Source organism: Gobius niger, assembly GCF_951799975.1.
Source record: "Gobius niger genome assembly, chromosome: 20".
Classification (NCBI taxonomy): domain Eukaryota; kingdom Metazoa; phylum Chordata; class Actinopteri; order Gobiiformes; family Gobiidae; genus Gobius; species Gobius niger.
The window spans coordinates 18,169,957-18,191,636 of NC_136871.1; the positions used below are offsets into that span (position 1 = coordinate 18,169,957).

Consider the following 21,680-nt stretch of genomic DNA (forward strand, 5'->3'; position numbering starts at 1 on the left):
GTGACCGGGTGCAGGGGAGAATCGAGTTGGTGATCATTGATCAATAGTGTTGGAACTTATGTTTAACCCAAAAATGCAGAATAGGTGGGGACGCGTCTTTCCCCCTCTCTCTCTCTCTCTCTCTCTCTCTCTCTCTCTCTCGCTGAGCCTTTCTTGTTCCTCTTTCTCCGCTCCAGAGAAATTACAGGCTGCTAACTTTCTGTTAAGGCATCTAAACTTATATTTGCTGATGATTGTTTTACATTTTGCTTGATGAATGAACGGAGAGACTTCTTGCACAATGCTTGTGCGTAAAGTCTGCCCTGATCGTGGGCCGCACTGACACATCTTTCTTTTACTCCTGTTCCTCCCCATTCTCTTTGAATGAGGCCGTATTTTTGTCAACTAAATTAAGAAAACAGAGGCGCAAATACTGGTCAATACCATTCAGTCACAGTGGTCTCCCCTACTCTCTCATTCAGTTCATTCAGTTACTATGAACATCTTTGACACAATAGTACATAATTAATTGAGTTACTAACTCAGATACCGTTACAAGTTACCTCTCCCAAAATGTAATTAAAGGGGGGGTATTATGCAAAATCGACTTTTTCAAGCTTTACATCATGTTATGATGTCATTCCCTCATTAAAAACATGCCTGAAGTGTTGCCTTCGCACATTCACGTATTTTCGAGTAGTCTGTAAAAACTCTGATGGCGGCCATTTTAGGGGTAAAACGCCTGATTCCTTCAGGAAACGCCCTCGACCTCCAGGATACGCCTCCGACCTTTCGTCACCAGCCGAGTAACCAACCACTGCCCCTCAGCAGAACCCCCTCCCCGCAGTGTCTAGCCCTAAGATGTAAACAGAGTCATCATGGAGGTTTAGCTTCATGTGTTGTGAACCGGAGTTACAGCAGTTCTGAAACTTTTACAAAGACACACATCAGTGTTTCTGTTACCGAAACACCCAGGATTCAAACCGGTGACAAGAACGCTTATTTCAGCGGCTGGTTCTGCGCTGGGAATGTCTTAGGGCCTTGATGATGCACAGAGCCTCTGGAGAAAGCTAATGCTAAGCTAAACCTCGAGTCATCACGTGGAAACGAGAGATATGCACAAATAAAGTCAATAAAACCACCACACACATAAAGAACCGTTTAACAATGATCACACACGGAGCCTGGCTTGTTGATTTGGAAGTTTACTGCTCACATTTCATCTACAATGGGTCATAGACGAGTGGCTTTCTCCCGGAGCTAACAAGCTAGCCGCGACAAGCTAACGGGAAAATTCACTGAATACAAGCAGCATATTATGCACTAAAAACGCCACTAAAACAGGCATCTGCTTGAAGCAGCCTTTATGATGATCACACACGGAGCCTGGCTTGTTGATTTCGTAGTTTATTGCTCACATTTCATCTACTGTGAGTCGTAGCCGAGTGGTTTTCTCCCGGAGCTAAGGCACTATTAGCCGCGACAAGCTAACAACCTTCACCTTCACAACATTCATTGAAAACAGGCAGCATATTATGCACAAATAACGTCAATAAAGCAGGCAAATACTCGAAGCAGCCTTTACGATGATCACACAATGAGCCTGGCTTTACACATTTGTGGTTAATTGCAGACTTTTCATCAACAATGAGCTGTAGTCGATTATAACGGGTAACCTCGAAAAACCATTGTCCACCTGCACAGATAATGTCCGTCTTTTGAATCGTATGGGCTCCTGCAGATCCTGGTGTCGTCCATGGGGGTATAGTTAGAGATCCATAGGGCATGGCAGTTGCAAAGAGATAGCCTCCAAACAGCAGTTATTTTTCAGGCAAGAGCCCCTTCCAAGCGTCCGGTGTGGAAGGTTCGTCTTCAAATCACATCCTGTGTGGCCATTGTTCACAAAGTGATAAACAGTAGCTCCTTTCCAACAATAAAAAATAAAATGCACCGATCGTAGTTTCAATACTGTTGAGATAACGTGATGCCACAGACAGCGTGTGGAGGGGGCGTGTCGGAAAGGGTCAGAGGTTCTTAAAGAGACAGAGGCCTATTTCAAGTCATTCGCTACCGCCATTCTGAAAGAGCAATTTTATACAAGGCAGTTATTCTAATTTACTGCATTGACAGACCAACAGAAGGTTTCGTCATCATTGTAGTGTGCTATAGACTGGTGCTATGTGGCTGAAAAAAGCATAATACCCCCTCTTTAATTACTTTATGAATGTAAAATGCTGAACACTGGAAATGTCCTCAATAGATCTGCCCTCTGCCACTAATAAAGGGCCCCCTGCTGTCACAGTTCAACACTGATACATGTTACAGTTTAGAAGCATCACACACAAGATTATAGACAAGACATTTGGGAAAAATTGGCCGTGCATATCAGCATCGGCCAATTGAAATCCCCCAAAAGTCTGCATCAGCCGGAGAAAAACCCATATTGGTCAACCTCTATACTAAAGATTTGATTTTCTTTTCTTAAATGGGATTGTACAACTTTCTTTCCTTTGTTGCATCACGCCACTACATTTAAAAGTGCTGAAACAAAATCAATCCAATTTAAATATAAGGCCGAATGTTATTTTTTCATACAACTCCATTTATGCCAATTGCATTGTTCTTATTTACCTGCTTTGGTGAAGTCAGCGCAAGAAGTAAAAGGTAATAAAGGTTCTAAGGCAGAATCTCAATGGCATCAACTGCTTCTGTTCTTACTGGTCATGCGGTCAATAACACTATTACATGAGCACAGCATAATGGAAGCAGGCAGAAGCAGCAAGACTAAAGAGTCCTTGATGGAATTCGATCATTGGAACAGACCGAAGATATCTGACCGCTAATGCCTGTTCATATAATGCTTTCCCACTCAAGTAAAATCTAAAAAGGTCGAAAGTTGCTGGGGTCAATTGCGTGAACAAATGGTTTAACCACATAACCCCATAAAATGCTACTTTATTTTCCTTAAAGTAGTTTCAACAGAATAAAGCAATGTCACACACCCACTCTAATCCCATCACAGTACTTTTAGAAACCTCTACATTATGCATAGAAACTTAATTACTTAATCTATAAAATATGAGTGCGTACAGGCTCCAAGACTCTGATAATGTATTCTTGGAAATGTATTGGACAATCAAAGTATAAAAAATATAAACGATTTGCATAATATTTTTTACACATGATCGAAAATGACAATCTTAATAGGATTATACGCCTGATATCTGCTGGTCTTCCAAATAGGAGAAGGCATAGTGTGAGTGACCTTTACTTTCAAGTTTAGACGACATTCATAATATTCATTTTATTTATTTATTAATTAAATTAAATTAAATTATTATGTGTGTTTTTAATTAATAAAAACACACATATGAGATTTATTGACGAGCTCAAACATATCTAAGTTTTGACAATTCCAGGCTGAAAACAGTTCCATTTACCCGTGCATATGACAACTGAAAGTATTTTGTCTGCACTCTTGCCTTTTACTGTAATTAATTCATTTTTATGTTGATGTTTTATTAATTGATTTTATCTGCTTTCTGGCAATTTTATCCAACTATAAAGCCCTTAGAATTGCCTTGTGTATGAATTGTGCTCTGCAAACAAACTTGCCTTCTGTTGCTGGTCCCAATACCTACCTTTGTTTGTTTTGACAATTAAATTGACTTCACATCCATTAGAAGCCATATGTGGCAATCACTTCCTGTCCATTGCTAACCAAAGCGAAGCACCGTCAGGCGCCGCTACTTTCTGATTCCCACTGAAAGATATCAAATAAACACTGCAACTCAGGGGACCAATTACGAGAGAACTCAGTTGGGCAATATTTGACACTAAACGCCGAGTTAACATGAGCAAACACAAACAAAACAATAAACTGCCAGAATGTTTCAAAATCACTGTCCTTATCTCCAATTAGGTAAAGTCACTGGTAGAACTGTTATATTTTCCATTAGGTGTCAAAAACAGACATCTGCAATCCTTATGTAATGCAGTTTAGCTCCACCATGACAGCTCATATGAGAGAACAATTCATAACACAGGATTTCATCACCAGCTCATCAAATTTGTCTCTTCCTCAACTTGTAAAATAGTTACAAGCAAATAGGGAAAGAAACACAATGCATAATATAATGTCTTCCATCTGATTGACACGACTTTTGGCAGATTTTTCTTCCTTTTTTTGATGTCTTGCATTGCGCTTTACAAGCCTGTATTACAAAGTTTCTCAAAGCGCTACACTGTAGTCATTATTCATTCCCACTCGGTGGTGGCAACCTACTGTTGTAGCCACAGCTGCCCTGGGGTAGACTGATGGAAGTGAGGTAACCAGTCTGTGCCATCGGCCCCTCCGACCACCACCAACCACTCACTCACACGCTTCATTCACCCAGGCGTCCTGGTGTTCCTTCCTGTTGGTCTCCCATCTAAGTACCAGCCAGGCTCTTCCCTGCTCAACTTCTGAGATCTGACAGGATCGGGCAGAGCAAAGGCGATATGCCCAAAGCTAATTACTAAAAAACAAAGCTACATTTTTGTTCAAATTTAAGCGATTTGATTGCCTAACATAGGTGGAAATGTGCAATATGGGCGGCACAGTAGCACGGCACGGTAGCGTAGCGGTTAGCGTGCGTGCTTCACAGCTAGAGTGTCCCGGGTTCGATTCCCACCTGGACGGGGCCTTTCTGTGTGGAGTTTGCATGTTCTCCTCGTGTCTGTGTAGGTTTCCTCCGGGTACTCCGGTTTCCCCTACAACATCAGCCTGGCTCCACATCTGGAAATGGGTCCCCAGGCACAGGACTTTTTTCGGACAAATTTCATTGTATAGTGTTGTATAATGACAAAAATTAAGCACTTTAATCACCTTATATAAATTGTGACCGTTGTTCATTTTACCATTTACACACTAACAACAATGCACATGACTTGTGAATGGTTCTAGTTGTGAGTGGATAGCATGTGGAAGCAGCACAGTATATTTCAGACATGGCATCTGCAGCACTTCAGATGACAGTGCAAGTAAACAGTTATCCAGTGTTTGTCCATGATTAAATGGGGGTAAGCTCAGCTTTTTGCAGTAATTGTCTTATTCGTCAATGTGAAATGTTGACTGGAGCTAAGAATTAATTTGAGAACCAGTCAATCATAAAAAAAGAGCTTAGTGAAACTTTTTTTGCTTCAGTGATGCATCGCCTCAAGCTCTTTCTCAATCTTAGTTCCAACTTCTTTTCCCCACTTTGCGCTGGCAATAGAACATTAATGATGTATATCTAAAATGCAAGAAAAGGATGCATTTACAGGTATATTAATCTGCCCCTTGGTTCTTTAGCAACAAACGTATCTAATTATCTGGTGCATATGTGTGCTGACTGCAAGATTCTAGCTGTACAATTATGGATAAAATGTCTTTTTCCGTCACCCACAGCATGAGTAAATTTGCAGAATTGTGCCATGAGGACAATTTTGATAATGAAGCCCACATTTTCTCTGCAGTCCTCCTAACTATGTCATTCCAAATTATATATCTGGGAAATCCAAGGGGAGCGGGGAAATTTTCATGACAGATATGGCGGAAAACTAAAAACCGCTGAGCTCCACGTAATAACTGACACTGACGGCCCACACGGGGGTGACAGAAAATGGCTCTTGTTACAGAACTGTGAAAGAACATGGAGCACCAAGAACAAGGGGGTTACAAAAAATTCAAGCGTTAATTGCCTTCAACACCATCAGACCGGCGCTGCTGCGGGGGAAGCTGGAGGACGCTGGACTGGATGAACATCTCACTGCATGGACCACCGACAACCTCACTGACTGACCCTAGTACGTGCGGCACCGTTTCAAGTACCTGGCTGTTCACCTCAACAATAAACTGGACTGGTCCCACAACACCAACGCCCATGTGCAAGAAGGGCCAAAGTCACCTCAACCGTCTGAGGAGACTGTCCTTCGGAGTGAGCAGGCCTTTGCTCAGGGCTTTTTATGACTCTGTGGTAGCCCCTGCTCTCTACTACGCTGCTGTGTGCTGGGCACCGGGTAGCACAGAGCGGGACAAGAACAGTCTGAACAAGCTGGTCAGGAGGGCCAGCTCTGTCCTGGGCTGTCCCCTGGACTCTGTGAAGGAGGTGAGTGACAGGAGGGTAGTAGCCAAGCTCACCTCCATCATGGAGAACACTTCCCACCCACTGCACGGGACTGTAGAGGAGCTGAGCAGCTCTTTCAGTGGAGGTCTGAGACACCCTCAGTGCAAGAAGGAACGCTACCACAAGGCCTTCATCCCCACTACTGTCAGACTGTACAACAAGACTGTGAAGTAACATGTGCAATAACCCTTTTGCGAAACTACATGCAATAATCTATCAGCTGCACTTTATTCCCTGTACCAGCATCACTTATTGACAACCTGCATTAAGACTGTAACTTCACACCTCAATATTCTACTTTATATAATCTGTTCTAATTTTTATCCTATTTTTATTTATTCTTATTTCATTGTTAAAAATCCACCCCCTAAGATGTTTGCTTTTACTTCTATTTAACTGTTTGCACATTTCCTGTCTATATTGCGCACCCCGAGTGATCTTATTAAATGCCGATTGTAACAAGTGAATTCCTCCGTTGTGAGATCAATAAAGGATTATCTTATTTTATTATTTTTTTACTGACCTTTATTTAACCAGGATAGTCCCACTGAGATTAAGAATGTCTTTTTCAAGGGAGTCCTGGCCCCAGAGAGGAATCTATTGTACATGTTTTTAGTGGTAGGGGAAACCGGAGTACCTGGAGGAAATCTACGCAGACACGGGGAGAACATGCAAACTCCACACAGAAATGCCCCGTCCAGGTGGGAATCAAACCGGGGACCTTCTTGCTATGAGGACTGAGCGCAAACCGCTACGCCACTGTGCCGCCCGCTAGCATATATCTTGAGATAGATGTTAGAGGGGAATGAGCAAAACTTTGTGTATTGACAAATATTCTGCATGCCTGAAACAGCAAGGGTTCTTATATTTAAAATGATTATCAATAAATCTATCAAGAATCTTCATAAAATGGAGCTGTCACTGGGGAGGTAAAAACTAAAGTAAAATCGACTCTGTGCCATCAGAAGACGTCAAAAATCTGCTACTGAAGCAATCACTCACTTTGCATCCACAAGCACAGATATCTTACTCTGATTTCATTTTTTATATAAACCAATTTGCTCAATCCTAATGCATTCATTTTATGTAAGGTGTCTTTATTATCATAATGGACTCTCAAACGACCATGTATTATTGTACTTCATGAATAAGATATGAAAAGCTCTTAAAACATTCTGCACTGTAAGTTTAAGCAAAAATGTCACCGTCCCATATTACGTATTATTGCTATGCAACATGTATGACAATGGAAGATGAACTGAACGAGCCAATTGCAAGATATCCACTTATGTTAAGTGTTAGCAGCGAGTGAACCCAATGTGTAGGAAAAAATGAGTGGTGCCCCTAAATTATGTACTGGTGCGCCAAAATTAAACTACTTGGACGCACTGATGCAACCAACCAAAAGTGTTAGTCTGGAGCCGCGTGTGGGCATCAAACATGTCACCAACTCGCGTCAAAAGAAAATGAGAGAGAGCTCCATCTGAGGGAAGAGGTTCCATAACAGAACCTCCTTCCACTCAGCCAGCATTTCCTGACACCCTGTGGTTTTCTTTGGCACCCGCCAGAGCTTTTATCATTTGGTAATTAAATTTCCTCCACACTGAAGCCTATCAACACTATGTGATGTGCCCCACTGTGGACCTGATTATGTGCAGCATGTGTGAGTGATGCTGCTTGCAAACCGCAAAAGAAACCCTGAATATAGAGTATGGAGTCAGCCTAGAAACGCTGGCTCTCCATATGGTGTTCATGTCACAAATGCTTTTTTTTGACATTTGTTTGGTTATTCTGACAAATACTCCAGCAGCACCAGATCTTTTATTAAATTAATTTCCTCAGGTTTATGTACTGTGGACAGCCGACGGGTGATTCACACTTCTACAGTTGTGTGAAATAGGGGAGATACAGACCGTCACAGCTTAATTTAGTTTAGAGATTTGTTGAAGGGTAATGGGTTTTAGATTCATCATCTCTACCACGTCACAAGAGAAATGACTGTTAATTAAAACTCAGCTCAACAGCAGCCAGTGTGTGGGTCATAGAAACATATGTGTGGCTACATTGGAACACTAAGTTATCTACTTTGCATAAAATACTTTGTATGGCAGTAAAACTTTTAACTTTGTACCTATAAGATACGTAAAACAAAGCAAAATATCCCTTCTTACCCATGTCGGTCTCCATCCACTAGAATTCGAACCAAGATGCCAGTAACAGCTACAAGGATGGGGTAATGGTCGACGCTTTCCAGACCTGCAGGAGAAACACTTATTAATATTGATGTAGAGGAGCATCTGTGGATCATGTTGCATCAGCCGATTCACAGGCATCCATTTAGTCTGTGCTTTTTGAAAACTGCACAGCCCCTAAAAGATTCTTGTGTCAATAAAAACCACAAAGAACAAGAAAATAATACATTTGTAGAAAGCTGCAGTCTGTCAACATTTCCTGGCACATAATTAATAATAATAATAATAATAATAATAATAATAATAATAGGGCAAGAAGTCGATAGAAAAACTGATTAATAGCAAATCTGACAAAATAATAATGGCAATTACGCAATTTTCAGACTGTGATTAATCAAAGTTAATTATTCATAAGATTTCTTGTCAAACTACAATAACTATAATAGTTTTTAATGCAATCCAAGTGACTTATTTTTAATTTAATTAATTACCCTATGGCAGACCTGTTTTTATTGTAAAATGATTCATATGGAAAAGTCATCTAAATACTTGGGCAAATACAATGTTAAAAAAAACTCTAAGAGCCACATGACCAGCTCTGTTTTCAGTGCGTGGTCATCACCTCACATCACCCCCTCATACAGTAGCTGTAGGCCCTGCCTCTGCCTTCTGTGTAAGGGCTGGCACTGCCTCTGTAGAGCTCATAGCATTTTTTTTTCAGGTCAGCAGAGATTCATAAAGACAATTTGGGTGATGTTGTTGTTGCAGCGGTGTTTCAGCACCGTATGCCATGCTTTCCCCTCTCTCCTCTCTGTGCTGCTGTCTGCCTCTGCAGCAGCAGTAGCAGCTCAAAACATGATTGCGTGGGGACTCACGTGCAGTCAGATGTGTGCGCGTGAGGAGGACACATGGACCGGAGCTTCCTTTGTGGTTTGCTTTGCTATGTCACTACAGGCGCAACCACTTAGCGGAGATTACAAGCCCCGCCGTCATATTAGAGGATTTATTTTAAAGCGATCATTAATTCATAATTCATTTTAATTATAAGCGCCTTTCCTATCTTTCAAAGACAGTTTACAAATAAAAACAAAAGGGAATCATAAAATCCATAGAATATATCAATATCAACTAACAGATGGATGGACAATGAGAGCAGGTGGGTTTTAAGTCTGGACTTGAAAGTAGGTAAAGAGTCAATATTGTAGAGGACAGGAGGGAGTTCCAGATCTGTTATTGTAAGTCTCTATCTATATTTGGGGAAAAATGTGTACCTGGCAGTCTTAGATTGACAACACGATCAAATAGGTTCTTCTCAGCTGTTACTCTGTTCAGCACCTGGTTCAACAGCTAGCAAGGGGAAAAAAAATATTTACATGTCACAGAAAACTCAAATCAGTTAGACGGCAATAGAACACTGTTGTGGCACATACCTGAGCCAATCGTCTGAGTAGCAGCTCAGCAGAGGGCCGTGACCAGTCCAAAAAGATATCAGGTACCAGAGTAACTGTCATCTCCAGCACACGCAGCAAGCTTACGGACAAGTCAAAGCATGTGGCACACACCTATAGTGATATGATTGTAACATCGTTAAAATTATGGCAAGTATACATTTAGTCTCTTCAAATAATAAAAAAGAGAACTCTGAAAATAAAATAACAACTGTGGATACCTTTAGCTGACGTGTGTCTACAAAGTTTCTCTCTGGGCGCTCCGCAGCTTGCTGAATCTGGAAGTGAAAACATGATGACAGAATGTGGATTGATGCACTACCAAAATAAAGTCGCCGCCTGGATAGAACTGATAAGCTTTGGGGTTAGGGCTGTCACTATTTCAGTTTTTTGAGTCAAGATTATTGTGAGAGGAAATATTGCGATTTTACCATTATTCACAATTATCGACCTAATGAAAGGAGACGACAGGGATTTTTAGTTTTTGTATTAAAAATGCTTTTTTAATCCTTGTACTCGTAAACATTCACTGTTTCTTCAAATAAAAAGCTTCACATTGAATAATACAAAACAATAGTAAACTATACTACTTTATTATTACAAATATTTGAAGCATTACTGTTAAAAAACATGCACAATAGGCCAGGATGAATGATGTGTGCGAGTGAATGTATGGTGGTGGTCAGAGGGTCCGTTGGCGCAGACGTGTGTAGTCGCGAAAGCGCTTCTGACAGTCTCCTCCAGGGGAAACTGAAGCTACTGATGTAGCTTTCCACCACCGAGTGTGGAGTGAATGTACAATTGTCTCATGTAAAGCGCTTTGTGACCATGTCTGTGAAAGGGGCTATATAAACAAAGATCTTCTTCTCATTATTACTACCATTATTAGGCCACTATCTAGCCTGTATATTATCAAAACTTGTGTGCCTGCTCTTTTTTTTTGTCAGATTTTAGTCAACAACAGTATGTGCCCAAAGAATGAGATCAGCAGACAACTTGAACATGCAGAATGACCAGGTTATCTCATAAGGAAATCTCTTCTTCCCTGGTGGCACAGGCATTTTCCAAGATGACAATGCCAGGATTCATCAGGCTCACATTGTGAAAGAGTGGTTCAGGGAGCATGAGACATCATTTTCACACATGTACACACATTAACCGCAAAGAAAATCTTTAAGATGTGCTGGAGAAGGATTTGTGCAGTGGTCACACTATCCCATCATCAATTAATAAAAGATCACAGTGAAAAAAAAAATAATGCACTAGATCTTTTGACATCGCAGAAGCATCTTGAAACAATGCTACAGCGAGAGTGTGGAATTGTTCACAATCTACTCTTAACAATGCCACACTGGCACACTGGTATAGTTAATAATCTATTGTTTATTGTGCCCTTAGCACAATAAGCAATAGATCAGTTATTCATTATTATTTATATTATGCAATGAATTCTAAATAATTTTATTAAATAGGACATTCCGATATTATCACACATAAAGCAAAGTTACACAAACAGAAAACTGTGACACATTTGTACAGCAAAGTAAGTCTAGTAGCATTGGAAATAGCAGGCTAAAGACTTGCTTGTGGGAAAGCTCCGAAAGCAGTCAAAAAAAAAATTGCCTGAGGCACTCGAGTGTATGAAAAAATGTACCGTAAATTCCAGACTACTGAACACACCTGAATATAAGCCGCAAGATTATTCTTTTTTTCTACCTAAGTATATAGGCCGCACTGGTCTATAAGCCGCAGCTGTGCCAAGCGCATTTGAAGCGCCATCAGCAGAGGAAGTACTTGACTTTCTCTTTGTGTGCGGTCAAATTTACCAAGAGAACAGTACATTTACTTTTATTAAAGTGTGTTAAGAACTTCAATTAGATTATCCTTTCAACACGTGTGTTCCATCAAGCAAAAGCTCTGCCCGCACAGCGACTCCTCCAGGGGAGTGTGGCCGTGTTTAGAGCCACCCTTCACGGCATGTTGTCGGCATGCACACAGCCTCGGGAGCTCGGGAGTTTCCCGGTGTTCGAAGCTGCTCTGAGCTGGATAACCGTTCAAGGCGGCTTCTGATACCCACGCGTCTCTGGACCCTCCATTAATATTTCATTTAACACATATATTTTGCACTCAAAGCCGCGTTAGCTATAGCGCGGGAGGGATCCTGCTGCCCTCAGTGTGCAGTAAACACCACGGACAGATGTGGAGGAAGACAGCGGTAGGGAGACACATGACACAATATTCAGTGTGACCATAAAAATCTATAAATTAGGTGCACCATTGTATAAGCCGCAAGGTTAAAAGGGTCGGAAAAAAGCAGTCGCTTTTACTCCAGAAATTACAGAAAAGTCCTTTATTAAGTGATGGATCAGCATGGTCGCATTTCGACCCAGAGGTCTTCGTCAGAGCAAGAATCTTAAGAGTCTTAACTTAGAGTCTCTGAGTCTTACCATTATTGTTTCATGTAATAAGACAAATATGCAAGATTGTAAATGAGCTCTGAAGTAACCCTCATAAATATTCCATAGAGGACACTAATTACTTTCCACTCGATCACTGCATCATAAATCTCTGCTGATGTAACGAGTGTGATATTAGATGGTGCCCCTTACTTTAACCTGCTGATGGGTTCTATGTGGCATTGCATAATGGAAAAATACGCCCCTGCAATGAGCCTTTTGATATAAGCAGGAAAGAAAAGAAGGACTCAAGAAACTCAAGATATAATTGTGCCTCTTACCTCTTGGATCATGCCAATGAACTCAGAGAAAGCCCAGTTGAGTTGGTTCAGGACACTGTTGAGGAAGGAGGCAGCCATGTCCTTGTCCAGACTCAGCAGCTCTGCCATGTGTCTCTGCAGCAACAGCGATGGGCATGGCTCTAACCAGGAACACAAGAAAGTTCATCTTCAATGTGTCCAAAATCTAGTGATAATCGAACATTTAAAACATATTGTTGTTGCGGTTTTTGCCCAATTATAAATGCAAACGCCATCATATGCTGAGGGGGAATCACTGAAACAAACAAAAGAACAAAATGTGGACTCAAAGAAATCATAATGGGAACCAATAGAATAAAACACAATTAGAAGGGTATAGAAGAGACAAGGTGTGTGCCCATGATGCCTGGACTCCTATAGGAGATGTGATAGCTCCATGGTATTCCTATCCTAAGTAATCATTAGGGATAGAATCTTGCTTGCTCTCGTCCTCCGCCCTTCTCTTGCCTCCACAGGATCCCCAAAGGATGAAACCACTTCATCTGCCGAGGAGTATTCAACTACTACTGAGGGTTCATTATCCCAAAAATGCAACACCGAGGTCAAGCCAAAGTCAGCAGGAATGAAAATTACACCAGTTTGCAGTATAAGCAAATTTGTAAAACATTAAGCTAAATGCTGCAGTGACTAATCCTTCATTGATTGTGCAGGATGTTGCAAATAAATCATGATTTGACCTCACTTTAAAAAGAAGCGTACCTAGATGGAGCTAAGGACAGCAGCAGATTGGGATTCAACATAAAAACAGGCACTACGTGTGTAAATATTGCATGAGCAGTGGGAATGCTTGACCTTAAAGTCCAGGGTATGTGCTGACTTTTTTTTTTTGCTCAAAGAAACTACATACTCAGTAAGTTTGATAAAGTTGAATGCCGTTTACCAAAACTTCCAAATAGTGTATAGTACAGGCTAGAGGTACTATGCGGGGGTGGAGAAAAGGAACTTACTTTGAAAACTAGCAATTGATAGATCCCCTGAAATGCATGCAGATAAAAAGTCACACAAATTATAATAAGTTTGAATCATGCAGGAAGAGAACAAAACAGGAGTGGAAATCAGGCTGCAATAATAATAATAATATTAATAAAGAGATATGAATAAAGAAAGGGTAAATGTGAAAAAAATGTCTTAGAAAATGGAATTTGAGTAAACAGTATCATTGTAAGCTTGGTCGATTATTGATGTAACAGATACATAGCTTTGCGCTGTACACTCCTTTGAACAAAGTTGTAACGTACAATACTTTTGAGCTCGACAATGGATAGATTGACTTCTGAAGTCCAAACATCAATAGAAGTTTTTTTTTTTTTAATATATATATTGTGCAATATAAAAAGTTTTCACAAACGGATTACCAAGCTGCAATTGTATTTTCTTCTTTCTGTAATATTTCTGTAACACTGATTGTGCTGAATCTCACAGTCCTGCACTAGACTGCTGCCCAAACAATATTGTGGCTGATCCGAAGCATGGGCAGAAGTTAAACAAACGCAACAGAAGTGCAGTGAAAGTGTGGAAGCACTCACTCTGCAGACTCGGTAGATTGGCATCTTCAGGTTTGGTTTTGAGAAGATGAGGCAGCCGAGTGTATCTGTAGCCAAAACCACAACCCTGAAAAGCAACATGGACAATGAACAACAAACATTTACTTAGTTGCATTGCAAAAGTTGCATTATGCAACTTTTTATGTGAAAAAATAAAAGTTTATATTTGTGCGCACTTGACTTTGTAGAGTGTTCATCATGCCGCCTTTACTTTCCCGCACAGTGCTCTCTATGACTCCAGGATTACTTGTTTGGAAAGTTTTCACTGCTGACAGACCCTCTCACCAGAAAACCAGAAAACAATTGATCCTGGAGCTTTATAGAGACCACCGTGATCGAAATAAAGGCACCATGCTGACCACTCATAGCCGCTGGGTCACAACAAGGTCAAATGTGCACATATATCAACATTTTTTTCTCAATTAAAAAGTTGCATAGTGCACCTTCAAATGTGCCAATTAGGAATAGGTGGCTCAGCAAAATCTTAAAAACAACATTTGCAAATTAAAATATAATAATTGCTGCAAAATTAATATTATCTTCCAATAGTGTTGATGGCAAAGGGAAAATATTCATTTGTTTTTCTCAAAAGACTGTATTTCCAAATGCTTCACTTTTGTTTTCCATGTGTGTATTGTTTATTTCATACATTCCTTTCATTTGAGTTTCAAAGACGAAGCTTACCCTCCAAAGTCTGACCAGTATCCAATTAGTCTGAGCCCATGGCCTTTGTTCATAGGGAGCCAGCAGGTTCCTCATCATGGCAACTCGCCTACAACAATGTACAAGAATAGTAATGGCTGGAGTCCAGCAGCGCTTAAATACCACCAATTTATTCTGCACAGCATGCAAATCAGTACCGTTATTTTAAGTCAAAACAGACCGCAGCATACAAACTTAAAATCAGAATTCAATCAAAGAAGTGTGAAAAAGGTTGCTTCCATTGTGGTTTCTCTATGTAGACTTGTTTAAAATGACTGAACTTAAAAGCATTGTACATTAATAAAAGCAGTGACAAAAAAAACAGTACTCACTGTTCCTCTGGAATCCTCTCCACTGCCCTGAGGGATTGTGGGTAACAGACATAGCTGGCCAGGGCTTGCATCAGAGAGTCTTTAATATCTACAATCAGGTAATTTAAGATATTATTAAATGGATACAGACATTAGCACTTTTTGAGGTTGCAAAAATGTGCTTCCTATTCTTCACATCTTCATTAGATAATTAACACAACAAAGAAAGAAGAGGAGCGGTACGTTATTTCAGATTATATTAAAGGCATTCTGGCATTATGTGTTTTCCCACTTTGCAAAGACCTAAAAGACCATGTAATAGAATCATGTTAAAGTTATAGACCAATAGCCAAGATAGAACAAGCTTTGAACATTAGAGGCTAAATAGAAAGTGACTGATTAAAAACACAAAGGTAGAACAGGAAAACTTAAATTTACATCTCTCCGAAAAGTTGGGCCTTAGACAGTATCTGATACGAGCCAATTTAGTGCAACTTCAGGTGAGGCTATGGCCATGTAAAGCATTACATAGGGGGCACCCTAAACCATTCTAAACCTCAGTGGGACTTTCCTCAATACATATAAAAAATATATGTATTTATATATAAATAAATATAGTTTTATACATATAGTATACATATAGTATACATATAGTTTTATTTATATATATAAATACATATAGTGTAGGCTGAGGAAGAAAATCCTTGATAGCAAATCAGCACACCATACAGTTAAATGCACAAAGATTGTATATAACTGAGTTTTACCTGTTCCAACTATACGTGGATCTGCAAAGTGCTTAGCGAGGATAGCCGCTAGTTGAGTCAGGGTTTCCTCATAGCCTGGGGGAAATAAAGCTTGAATTAGAAAACCACAAGAGGTGCGTTTGGGCTTATGTGCAGAAAAGATATGTTGCTTGGCAATTTACACCTGACAGCTGCATATCAGTTTGGTTTGTTCATAGGAAAGCAGTTTAAAGTTACAAGAATTTTGGACAAAGGTCAAGATCAGTCTAAATAAAAGCACTTAAAATAGATACATTTTTTTGTTAAGAAGCAATTCTCTGTGATTAATCATTGTTTAATAACTCTTACAGACCACATGAGTTTGCATTTTTCTAGTAGATACATACAACGCTAATCTGACAGGGTGGATTTGATTTTTGTAGTTGTTTTGTTTTACCTGGTAGCTCATCCATGCTGTTGGCTGGGCTGAAGTAGTTCTTCAGGGCACTGTATGCATTCATAGCTACATTGAGATAAAACTCTGGTGCAAAGGCAAATAAGGTCCCAGTGTTGTCTGCATGTTCAATCGTCCGAATGCACACACATAGAAGCCAATATATATCTAACATCTTCTCCTGAGGAAAAACAAAACATGACTGGGTTATGTCAACAAGTCTGGTCAGTGATAGCTCACATAATGATGGCACATTTACAGTCATTTACATCACCTTTGAGTAGACAGTGGCGTTAATCCAGGCCAGTCTTCGGCTGAGATGATTCAGCTTTTCTGCAAAAACCTTCTGGCTTTTCTGGAGTTCATCCAAAATATCAAGTCTCTGCAGGTTAAGTGTACAGGTTAGTCTCATCTGGTTGTTTCCCACATACAACTGTATCTTTTACTTATTGTAAAACTATAATGATATAGCACAATACCTTAACTATGTATGACAGACACATTATACATTTAAAACTTTGGGCATACTCTCTAACTGGTACCACTGAGGTAATGGTCTCTTCACATCCACATAAGGAGAATTATCCAAGTTAAGTTTGCCAGTGACACACCAAGGTGCTACAGTAATGAGACAACATCACAATACTGCTGACAGTGCTGTTGACGGGTGCACAGCCAATTACCTTCAACACAGCACCGAGAGAAACAAAACAAAGTATTATATTTAACACCAGGAAAAGCAACAACAAAACAAACAATTATATTTGCCTTTTTGCCACAACCACCCTTAAGTTAATTTTGTCATACGATATTGTCATACTCTAGCAGATTGAGGAAATCAGATGTGTGCCTCCTGGTTTATACCACAAATAAGAACAGTAGAGATGTTTGGCTTTTTAACAGCAGAAATTCACTGGCTTATGTTGTTTTGTTTTTTCCCTCTGCCAGTTACGGCAATGAGAAAACTGCTTCCTACAATTATCTATAGTGGGCATGCATGTGATGTCATATGTTCCGCAGAAAGTGGCAAAATCTTTTGAGTGGCACTGGGTTAGGAATAAAATTCTCAGAATCAAAAGGTCCAAAAAATGTATTTGGTGCTCATTGCACTAAAACTGTAAACATTGAAATAGTTAACATGTAAAATGCATTTAATAATCGATGCATTTCAACATGAGCAAAAAATGCATAATATTGGAATTCGTTTAAGAAAAAAATGTCAAGAGTAAAGAGCAGGCCCATGATGGAACACTAAAGAGTTCTCATAAGAGATGGTACAAAAGGGACTAATCTAAACAGACATGTGTTTGGGGTTCTTTATGACGTTCAGGATTGAGAATGCATATTCCCTATGATGGTAGTTTTTTCCAAAATAACTTTATCTACATATTTCCGTTTAGATCTAGCCAGATCACTGCTATACACTCTGAGGGAGCCAATTTCAAAAGTCTCTTGTGCCTTATGCCAGTGAAGATAGATTAGTCTGCTGATTTCTTGTTTACATCTCTATGTTTCAAAAGAGAGCTGTTCATTTTCCAATAAAAGGAGCTTCATGGAAAAAAATGTGCATGTAGATTAACAGAAACAGCTCTATGATCAGTTAAGGGTGTTGAAAGACTATCAATTATAATACTATCTTTATTCAATGATTTTGATACAAGCCAATAATCTCGACGGGACCTCAAGAGCTTATTGTTAGCAGCTGTGTTTAAAGGGAAACGCCATTCCAGCCGTCTGTGTGCCTCTTTATACACTGCCCCTACAGGGCAACACTGAAACTGCACCAGTGATGCTACAAAGCTCTGCTATGGCAATAAATTCACAAAGCAGAGGCACCACCGGAGTCCGCACCAAATAACTTTGTGGTCCGCATCCGGAGTTTGAGAAGGCCTGTTCTATAGTATACTATTCTACCCGATTCAGAAAGTGGCATTTGTAGCCAAACTGCAGGTCTAACTTGAGCTGAAAATTCATAAGGATTTCTGTTTTTAAGTGAGTTTTCAGTTTATTCCAATTCTATTTTCTTCACTCTCTTCCATTGACAATGGAAATACCAACCCACAGGAAGTGCAAGCACAAAGAGAAAATGCTTTAACAACAAAAGTGATAACTATTGAGATTGACCAAAGTAGAGATTGTGATTTCGATAAAATGTCGATTAATTGCCCAGCCCGAGCAGAGCTGAATAAGGTCAAATCTTTTTTTTAGAATACACCCAGGAGGACTAGCTGACTGCATACAGCTCTCGGCTAATGGGATCCTTCTAAATAAACACATAAAAGATAAAAGGGGGATATTTATAAATTTGATTTCTAGAGACTAGCAAAAAAGGAATAATTTAAGATTTAACAAGATTTTAACAAGGACACATTTCACTTATGATCATTGCTGTCCTATTTCTTATTTTTAAATTAAACAAAGAAAATGAAAAGTCCTTGGCTGAAAGAATTGCTGGACTTACTCTCACAGGACACCGTGCTATCTTCTCCTCTGTGTCCTTCAGAGCTACAGCATACTCATGAACATCATCAGAGACCACCACCATCTGAGGAAAAGAGAAGTCCATGTGGATCTCGCATCAATATGGGTGATACAGCATTTTACATAATATCACAATTATTATGGCTTTTATAATGGGTTTACAGATGAGATGATTTATTTCCAAAGACTACGCTATGGTAAAAACTGGATTCAAAATAATTCTAAAGATATGATACCAGTACATGTACTTGAGTAAATGTAAATGAGTACTATCTGCCTCTGAGGGCTTGTTCAGGATAGACGCTGTACATTCTTCTTCTTTTTACACTAGTAAATTCTATTTAACTGTAGTGAAATATCATGTGACACTCAGATCTCCCTGGATGAAAATGTAATATATAACATATTACAGCCCGAGACAGTAAAGTCAGCTGAGGCTCTTCTGCTGCGCATAGCAGGCAGACAGCTATAAAAGCCATTGAAGTTAGAGCGCTTGTGTGTTGCATTTTCAAATTAAAAATGGAGCCGCACAATATCCAAGAGGTCAGAAGGCTTTACTGACTTAAAGGCCAATCTTTGTCTCAACACTGCTGGGGTTTATTTGTTTGAGAGGCGGATATAACAGTTGTAATATGAGCTGAGAGAAAACTTGTACAGTATTAAGGGTCTCTGCTTAAATCGAACAAATAAAAGTGCATCATGTGATTATAAAAAGACTTTTGTACGATAACCACGCGATTTCTCCATAAAATATCTATACAAAACAAAGAGTAAAAAAGAATTCTGACATGTAATAGTTGATCTAAAAATAAGAGGTTTTTTTGGCTTAGCCTTATAAAAATTGTCAGTACTTGGGCTGCTCGATTATTGAAGAATTAATAATTAAGATTATTTTAGTCATAATTGAAATCACGATTATTCAAACTATTATTTGTTGAAAAAAAAGTATATCTTTATTTTATTGATTTATTAATCAAAAAACTGTGCTGAATATTTTCTGTTTTCTGAACAGTCATAAAAATACAAATGATTTCAAGTATGCCTCGATTGAGGAGAGGTCTCTGTTTCACACCTGCCCCCTGCTGGCCAGCCCTCACACCTGCGCAAGTAAGCTTGTAATCCTGTCTTGGTGTTAGTTTGTTAAATGTATTGTAACTGTTGAAATTGTAACGTTTTCTTTGTTTGCCTTTGTTTGTCTTTTTGAATAATGCCTGATGAAGGTCTCAGGACCGAAACGTTGACTATCCAAGTAAACCAAATAACATTTTTTGCAAGGTTGGCAGTGTGCGGGAACAATTATTATTTTTGCTCATGTACGCTGGGATTTCCCTCATCTTCTACACACCTGCCCCTGGTAATTGATGTGCAAAGTTTCTCTCCTCTTTTTGAATAATGGAAAAAAAAAACGTATTACTTCTTTTTTTATTATTACAAATTTTGATAATGCTACTTTTTTAATCATTTGGTGTAATAATCAAAATCGTAATTGAATTTTGATTAATTGCATAGCTCTAGTCAGTACTTCACGATTTTAGGGTTTATAGTAGCTTTAGATGACAAGACGCTCAGTCAAGGTCAGCTCATACATTATGAATACGCTACGCTCGCATTTTCAGTACATTGAACTCCGTGGGCTGCAATTTCAGTTCACCAGATTCAGACATATATAATTTTATCCACATGATTTGTGGATTTTTTTTATGAAGTCGAGCGATGAATTTTCTCACAGCATGGACACAGGAGCGGACTACAACTTATACATAATAAATTGAAAGTATAAAATGTGGGGGAACATTTGTTCATATAGTACAAGGGAGCTCTTTGTCCTTCCCAGGCTGTTGTAGAACCTGAAAAGCAGTTCTAACACGGAGTTGATTTTCCTGATGAGTTTATTTATTATTGAAAGCTTAATTTTGTTCCAACCATAATAGTGACTACATAACACACAGAATGTCGAGCCAAAAGCCTTTTCTCCACAACACATTTTGCACAAACCTAAACCTACCTTGCCTAGCTGCTGGTGAACACTGAGGTTGTACATCATCACAATTCCATCAACAATTTCCAGCAGGGACTTGTCGGCGATTGGCTGCTCGGGCTCTTCCATTGGTCGCCCCAGCAACAGACCATCGTTACCATGGCTTCCCTCGACTTAAAAGTTAAAAGGAACAGGAAAAAAGCCCCCATGAAGCAAATGCAGGTATTGAGTTTATATGCTTCCGCATTGTACGAGGAAGCTCTATTTGGGAAAATGTACTGAACTAGAACTCCAATGCTTTATTTTGATCTGAACATGCCGAAGTGGCTCTTTTGATGTTGAAGGTAGCAGACCCATGGACCCCCTAACATTGAGTGATATTCAGTGAGAGAATGGAACCTTGGACTTAACAATAGATACAGACGGCATCTCATCATAGAAGGGGGCGGGGCTTCGCCAAGGGGGAAAATAGAATCTTTAGAGAAACACAATTTTTCACTCTTTTTAGCCATTTTCTGGTGGACCATGAACGCATTTATCACATACAAATAAAACCAAGTCTAAATCGGGCCCATATGGATATTTTCTCACAGCAGATTGTTCAGTAGAAGTGAAAAAAACGGCAGTTATAGCTACCCGCTAGCATTAGCCCGATGCTAACATGAAGCATCAAGTTAGCATTCTCCGTTATTTATGTATTTATGGGCTGTTGAACCACTTTGCTCCACTCCATGTCTTTGTTTCTTTATTTAGTAGAAAACTATATTCATATTTCAGCGTTTCTTCAAGTTGTTATTGAATAATTAGAGAAAGTTTAGATTTTTCTCCAAATTGTTTTCCCACTTAAAGGAATAGGCCACCGTTTTTACATACTAAAATATGTTCTTACCTCACTATAGTCGAGTTAATATATCCCCGTCTGGTCTTTGTCCGTGCGCTCTGCC

At 39.5% G+C, this 21,680-nt stretch overlaps 1 protein-coding gene across 1 annotated transcript in view; it reads right to left on the minus strand.

The window, feature by feature from the left end:
• rnf123 (ring finger protein 123) overlaps window positions 1-21,680 on the minus strand; it is an 84,671-nt gene that overhangs the window by 50,991 nt on the left and 12,000 nt on the right. Inside the window, exons 24-36 of the mRNA XM_079578326.1 lie at window positions 20,764-20,909; window positions 18,739-18,822; window positions 16,552-16,659; window positions 16,281-16,458; window positions 15,866-15,940; window positions 15,120-15,207; window positions 14,770-14,857; window positions 14,068-14,152; window positions 12,503-12,642; window positions 9,987-10,043; window positions 9,748-9,879; window positions 9,589-9,664; window positions 8,297-8,381 (exon numbers count right to left, since the gene is read on the minus strand). Coding sequence (XP_079434452.1) covers window positions 8,297-8,381; window positions 9,589-9,664; window positions 9,748-9,879; window positions 9,987-10,043; window positions 12,503-12,642; window positions 14,068-14,152; window positions 14,770-14,857; window positions 15,120-15,207; window positions 15,866-15,940; window positions 16,281-16,458; window positions 16,552-16,659; window positions 18,739-18,822; window positions 20,764-20,909 — 1,342 coding nt within the window. The remainder of the gene's footprint in view (window positions 1-8,296; window positions 8,382-9,588; window positions 9,665-9,747; window positions 9,880-9,986; window positions 10,044-12,502; window positions 12,643-14,067; window positions 14,153-14,769; window positions 14,858-15,119; window positions 15,208-15,865; window positions 15,941-16,280; window positions 16,459-16,551; window positions 16,660-18,738; window positions 18,823-20,763; window positions 20,910-21,680) is intronic.